This window comes from Cucurbita pepo, chromosome LG09 (genome assembly GCF_002806865.2).
Source record: "Cucurbita pepo subsp. pepo cultivar mu-cu-16 chromosome LG09, ASM280686v2, whole genome shotgun sequence".
NCBI lineage: Eukaryota > Viridiplantae > Streptophyta > Magnoliopsida > Cucurbitales > Cucurbitaceae > Cucurbita > Cucurbita pepo.
In genome coordinates this window covers 535,605-542,118 of record NC_036646.1, presented here as the reverse complement: position 1 = coordinate 542,118, position 6,514 = coordinate 535,605, and the positions used below count along the sequence as shown (strand labels likewise).

The 6,514-nt window shown below is 37.6% G+C and overlaps 3 protein-coding genes across 3 annotated transcripts in view; 1 reads left to right on the top strand and 2 right to left on the bottom strand.

The window, feature by feature from the left end:
* The window catches only part of LOC111801603 (flap endonuclease GEN-like 2), a 4,887-nt gene extending 2,395 nt beyond the window's left edge, over nt 1-2,492 (top strand). The window contains exons 8-14 of the mRNA XM_023685642.1: nt 402-461; nt 563-686; nt 901-1,000; nt 1,352-1,434; nt 1,514-1,614; nt 1,695-1,825; nt 1,910-2,492. Of these exons, the coding sequence (XP_023541410.1) occupies nt 402-461; nt 563-686; nt 901-1,000; nt 1,352-1,434; nt 1,514-1,614; nt 1,695-1,825; nt 1,910-2,378 (1,068 nt within the window). The 3' untranslated portion in view covers nt 2,379-2,492. The remainder of the gene's footprint in view (nt 1-401; nt 462-562; nt 687-900; nt 1,001-1,351; nt 1,435-1,513; nt 1,615-1,694; nt 1,826-1,909) is intronic.
* Nucleotides 2,493-2,699: 207 nt separating this feature from the next.
* On the bottom strand, nt 2,700-4,571 carry LOC111801602 (pentatricopeptide repeat-containing protein At3g29230-like). Its single transcript, XM_023685641.1, has one exon. It carries the CDS (start codon nt 4,523-4,525, stop codon nt 2,804-2,806), a length of 1,722 nt encoding a protein of 573 aa, XP_023541409.1. The 5' UTR covers nt 4,526-4,571; the 3' UTR covers nt 2,700-2,803.
* Nucleotides 4,572-5,133: 562 nt separating this feature from the next.
* LOC111801605 (25.3 kDa vesicle transport protein) lies at nt 5,134-6,504 on the bottom strand. Its single transcript, XM_023685645.1, has 5 exons — nt 6,250-6,504; nt 5,889-6,049; nt 5,518-5,667; nt 5,387-5,451; nt 5,134-5,290 (listed from the first exon to the last, which is right to left on the bottom strand). The coding sequence occupies exons 1-5, from the start codon at nt 6,474-6,476 to the stop codon at nt 5,144-5,146; spliced, it is 750 nt and encodes a 249-aa protein (XP_023541413.1). The 5' UTR covers nt 6,477-6,504; the 3' UTR covers nt 5,134-5,143.
* Between the last annotated feature and the right edge of the window lie 10 nt (nt 6,505-6,514).

Genomic DNA, 6,514 nt, shown 5'->3' with positions numbered 1-6,514 from the left:
CCCCCCCCCCTAACAGACGCGTTTTAAAACCTTGAAGGGAAGCTCGGAAGGGAAAGATCAAATAGGACGATATTGGCTAGCAGTGGGTTTGGGCTGTTACAAATGGTATTAGAGCCAGACACCGGAGAATGTGCCAACGAGTATACTGGGTCCCCAAGGGGGGTGGATTGTGAGATCCCACATTTGTTGGAGAGGGGAACAAATTCTTTATAAGAGTGTGAAAACATCTCCTTAACAGAAGCGTTTAAAACTTTGAGTGGAAGTCCGGAAGGAAAAGACCAAATAGGACAATATCTGCTAGCGGTGGGCTTAGGCTGTTACGATGTTTCACTTGAAAGATGAGCTTTTCTCTTTCTATGATCAAATATGTTATCATTACCGAATCATTTTGTGATTTCCAGATTGCTTTGGCCCTACTTCTTGGCAGTGACTACTCGCAAGGCGTTTATGGCATGGGTCGTGTAGGTTTCAACTCCTGTTTTTCTCTGTTGGATTGCTTTTTATACTAACAATTCGACTGCAGCATGTAACTATGTCTATGCTGTTTTTGTACACTTCGTAGGAATCTGCTTGTCAGATTGTTAAAGCAGTAGGAGATAGCACTGTCCTTCAAAAAATTGCATCTGAAGGACTGTCTTTCACAAAGAAGGGGAAAAATTCCAAGAAGCCAGGACTTCGTAATTCTGGTCATATTACTTCTATCAAGCTTCATTCTCCTTTTTCAACACTAAAAGAAGTGGAATAGGGGAATTTGAGCCTTGGATATAAACTAAAAAACAACCTTCTTAGCCTCACTAGTGGGCTTAGGAACTTAAATAGTGCAGTTTTGATACTATTCTGATATGATAGGTCAATCAAGTTTTGATTTGTGATGTGGGTTACTTTGGTTTGGTTGTACAGGGGATGGGCAGTACATGCATAAATGTGAGGAGTTTTCACAAGTCATTGATGCCTATTTGAGACCCAAATGCCATTCGGCTGATTCTGATGCTGTGACTAGGTGAGCTTGTTGAACCTTTGGAATTACATTACAAATAGTTCTGTACTCTGTGTTTGCAAGAGTCTTTCTTTGTGAGAGATCCCACGTTGGTTGGAGAGGAGAACGAAACATTCTTTATAAGGGTATAGAAATCTCTCCCTAGAAAATGCGTTTTAAAACCGTGAGGTTGATGGTGATACATAACGGGCCAAAGCGGACAATATTTGTTAGCAGTGGGCTTCGTTTACTTCGAGGCTTGTAATTTTGTGTCAGATTGATATTTACACGATTAGTCTTCGAACTTTCCTTTTTGCAATGTATGTAGATTTTGTGAAATTCATATGCCTTCAGCACTTTTTTTTCTCTCTACAGGGTTCTTATTCAGCATTCTTTTCAACGTGCCAAGCTTCAGCAGTTCTGTGCCGAATTTTTTGCTTGGCCTCCTGAGAAAACAGGTTCTTTTTTTTTGCTTCATCTTTGGAGCTAACTAGAAAATGGTTCGTTTAGCTTGTGAATAACCCATGCATGGTTCAGATGAGTACATTCTTCCAAAGATAGCAGAAAAAGATCTACGACGATTTGCTAATCTTCGTTCGAACACATCAAACCTCGGTTTCAACATTCCACTTCAAGAAGTATGTTTATTTCTTCAAGAGGTACTTTTATCAGTTGTTACTGATATGGATACTGTTTGATTGCGTTTTTTTTATTACAGGTACCTGTAAGTTGTCCTGTTTCTGGAATCGTCAAGCACCGAAAAGTCCAGGGGAACGAATGCTATGAGGTTTCATGGAAAAATTTAGATGGGCTTAGTTCATCTGTTGTACCAGCAGATCTCTTGCAGAGGTATGGAGTGTCCTTACATAATTTCTTCTATAACAAATGACGATTTGGATACTTCACAACTATTTCTTTTTTAATATTTCACAGTGCCTGTCCGGAGATGATTGTAGAATTTGAAGAGCAAAGAGCTCAAGGAAGAAAACCAAATAAGTGCAGAACAAAAACAAAGAAGTCAGAGGCTACTGTGGCTGAAATTGATGAAAGATTCCAAACTCTGTTGCTTGAAATTGAATCTGAAAGCAGGGCAGTTCGTAATCTTTCCCAAGCTCCAATAGTTTCGGAAAACAGTAACTCTGCTACTGGTTTGGATGAGTTGCAAGATATTATTCTTGACGTCGAACCAACCATTGTTGATCATGCTCACGGTACAGAGAACGTTGAGGTCATCGATCTCTTAAGCCCTTCACCTGCAATTCAAACCTGCAAATTTCGACAGGGAAACTGTGAAAAGATTGATGTAATTGATTTGAGTGACACAGAAAATGATCAGTCACCTGAACATGAGAGAAAAGCAAGAGAGTTGAGATTGTTCTTAGCCTCCTTAAAGGGTAAATGACTTCCTCTGAAGGGCCAAAAATGTATTATGTATATTGCAATGAAATGTGTAACACTACGGAAGGAATTAGGATTTAGAATCTGGTTTTTAAATATTGTTTGCTTTGACCCGTTACATATCGCCGTCAGCTAGGAAGAGATTTCCACACCTTTATAGGAAATAATTCATTTTACTCTCTAACCGAGGGGATCTCACACATCTTATATGCTTAGAAAAGAAAGCATGCCTGGTAAGAAATAAAGGGTTAACCAAACCAAACCACACCCCACTCGGAAACTAGTGACCAACTGGTTATTGAACTAATATGAACCCAACCGAACTTAGATTGGTTTGATTTTATTCGATTTCTTGTATCAGATAAATACTCTTTTGAGGTGTTGCTACATCATTCCATTATAACCCAATGAAAATGCCTCGCCATGATGTTAGCCATTATCCTCTTGAAAGTATCTTGTGAACGTTGAGCTTCCACAGGGTGCATAAATAACACTACTCTGGCCAGTTTTCTTTAATATATTCTCCTCTTCCATCTTTTCCCTTGCAGTTAGAGCCTCTTGCCAATGCTCAACTGATGCATACATGTTCGACAAGCTCACATGGATTCCACCTTCATTTGATCTCAATTTTCTCACTCTCTCAACTATTTCTTCTGCTCTCTTGAAATCACTTCTTAACTTGCAACCACCCAGCAAAGCTCCCCATATTGCAACATCAGGCTCAAACGGCATCTGGTCTACTATACGCAGTGCTTCCTCTAATCGACCGTTTCGACTAAGCAAATCAATGACACAACCATAATGTTCGATCGTAGGGCTAATCCCATGTTCCTTCTGCATGTTATCAAATATGATTTGACCTTCTTCTGTCATGCCTCCATGGCTGCAGGCGAACAAAGCTCCAAGAAAGGTGAAGTCATTTGGCTTCAAGCCTTCTTTTTGCATCAAAGAGAGTAATTTAATGGCATCTTGAGCCTTTCCATGGAGGGCAAGTGATTTCAGCATAACGTTCCAACAAAACACGTCCTTCGTCCCGATTTTGATGAAAATAGTAAAAGCTCTGTTAATGTCTCCACATTTTGCATACATTTCAACAAGGGCAGTTGCAGATATAACTCCAAGTTGAGAGAAATCATCAATCAAGTAATGTATCCACTTCCCAAACTCTAGATCCCCCAAATGAGAACAAGCTGATAAAACAGAAACAAAAGTATACCTATCAGGAGTTATGCCTTCTGATAGCATTTGGATAAAGAGATTCCGTGCTTCCTGAAAATCCCTGTGTTGAACGTAGCTAGAAACCATAGAATTCCAAGACACCACATTTCTTTGAGGCATTTTATTGAAAAACATTCTTGCTGTAATAATATCTCCAGCTTTGGCATATGCCCCAATCATTGAAGTCCAAGACACAATATTCTTCTCCGGCATTTGTTCGAATAACTCTCTTGCTTTCGCTATGTCTCGTACTTTAACATAACCAGAAATCATCGTATTCCATGAAACGACATCTCGATCTTCGATACTATCAAACAACTGCCGTGCACCATAGACATCCCCAGTTCTCATATACACCAAGATCATTCGGTTCCAAACTTCAATAGTTCTATCACGCATTTCATCGAACAGCTTGCGAGCATCCCAGACCTTCCCATCAGAAACAGCCCCAGGTCCAGAAAATTCTGAAATTTTCAAATACAAATTTAAAAGCGCATCAGAAACAGAATAGTTTAACGAAAATCCAGTCTTGATAATTCGGCAATGCACTTTTTTCCCATCCCAGAACCAACCCAAATCAGCACATGAGTTTAGCACATATGGGTAGGTGAAATTATGGGGTTTGAGCCCTCTCTGAAGCAATTCGCCATACAAGGACACAGATTTCTCGACAGGGCCATTAAAAGCATAGCCCCTAACCATCGCATTCCAGAATTGAACTTCGGTTCTGAAACTGGGATTGAGATGAGAAAACACAAGACTTGCGTAATCCATGGTCCCCAATTCGGTGGTTCGTCGAAGAAAGCTCGAAAAAACATGGATGCTTTGGTGAATAGATGATGTTAAGAGGAGAGCGTGGATTTGTTTGAGCTGCACGAAGCTGCATCTCGGTAATATCTCTGAAATTTGGCCTCCAAGTTGCAGGCCATTCATAATTTATAGGAGTTGACAATGGCGGGAAGAGGCGGCCTTCAACCGATTTTGTACAGTTGCATAGAACGAAAATAGTTGCATAAAAAACCAATTTTTATAGGCATTCAAGCCTATGGTGCATAGGTGAATTTACAACTTTACCCTCTCCACTTTTAAGTTTTGTATTTAATAATTTTTTTAAAAAAAATAAATATATATTATACAAAAATGACCTTAAAATACTCTTGATTTAAAAAAATAAAATAGCATTCCATTAACACTTTTTACCTCAAAAAAAAATAATAATAATAAATAAATAAATTCTCACTAGACGCCTATTACACCTTATAGATCAGCTCTAAATTTTTTAATGTTAGAATACATTTGAAACGTGGTACTAACAGTAACCATATTTCTTTAATTTTTAAAAAAATTAAGAATATTATTAAAAAAATTGAAGGTTCAAATATATTTTTGAAACACTTTTAAAATTTGAACAGTATTTTTGAAATAAATATTAACCGTTTACCTCTAAAAACTAAAAATATTTTTTAAATTTTTTTTAAAGTTAGAAGTAGTTTTAGGACGGATATTTTTATTAATTTAGTCATAAAATTACACGAGGGAATTTAATTAAAATTAGTGAAACAATTTTCTATTGTTATATAGAATTACAAATTGATTATGATGAGCTAATGAGATGTCGAAGAGAAGAAAGGAAGCCCATAAAAGCACAAGCACTGCACCAAACGTTACAACCATTGGCGTCCATTTCAAGCCAATTTCCTGTCCATACAAACAAAAATTAATGCTTACCCTTTGTTTGGTTGCCAAGAAAATGAAAGAAAATGAAAGAAAATGAAAGAAAATCAACTAAATTACCTTCAGAAACGAATAGCTCCAAATGGAAGAGGAATTTGCATTACAAATTGATCTTTCCATCGTATCTACAAAAGCTCGGTTAATCAAAAACTAATTTGAATTATTATCGCTTAAAAATTAAGAACAATTACCCGTTATCTTTCTCCTTCTTTCAAAAATTTCAGAGAACGAACAAGTGATCATGTCTAGATCAATTTGACCACGGTTATCATTGAGCTTGTATAGATTGGCTTGTGTTCTTGTATCAATATATCGCTTCCTAATATTGCTAATAATATTATCTGCATACATCAAGTAGGTTATGAGTATTTCAATTCAACAATGCAGTCAATTTATCTTGATTTGGGTAATCACGGCCTAGCTATTCGAGTTGTTAGTAGTAAATGATTTACATTTCTTTAGAAGAAAGTAAAGTAGGGACACGAGCGAGAATAAGACATATATTCTTTTATTTTTGCCCTAGGTCGGGCAGGCATGGATGAAGAGGGTTGAGAAAGGTTACCAAATTTGGGGTAACTATAGGGTTTGACAAGGCTGTTTAGTAGGGCATCATCAAACTTGGAAAACTCCCTTTGCAGATCTTGCAAGTAATGGATAGCCAGCTTTCTTGGGTATAAAGAATCGCATAACGTCATGTAACACACTCCGTTCTCCATCAAGTAACTAATTGATGCAACCCAGAAAAAAAAAATTTATGAGTTGAGTTGGTTCACGAGTTCTTCTTAAATTTTATGACTGACCAGCCTAAATCAACCCGACCCAACCCAATATTTTAAACTCGATCGAGATTGAATTGAGCCTAAAAAGATATTTTAACTCGATATGTCGAAATCAACGTAAAGAAAAGAGAGTTAGAACGGTACATGAAAGAGTGATGATGCATTTGAATGGCCATTTTTGGAGATGACAAAGCCCCTCTAGAGATCTGTTTGAGTATGAACTCAGCTTGCTGTTTGTACCCCAAAACATCGTCAGTCTCTTCATTGACATACCTAATGCCTTGTGCAAGTGGCACTCCATCCCTAACCCTTCCCACCATTGTCAGCTTCACCATGTTTAATTTCACTTTCTCATTTGTGAAGCCTCTCATTTTATAGCCAAACTTAAACAACTTGCTCGTAAAGTTGT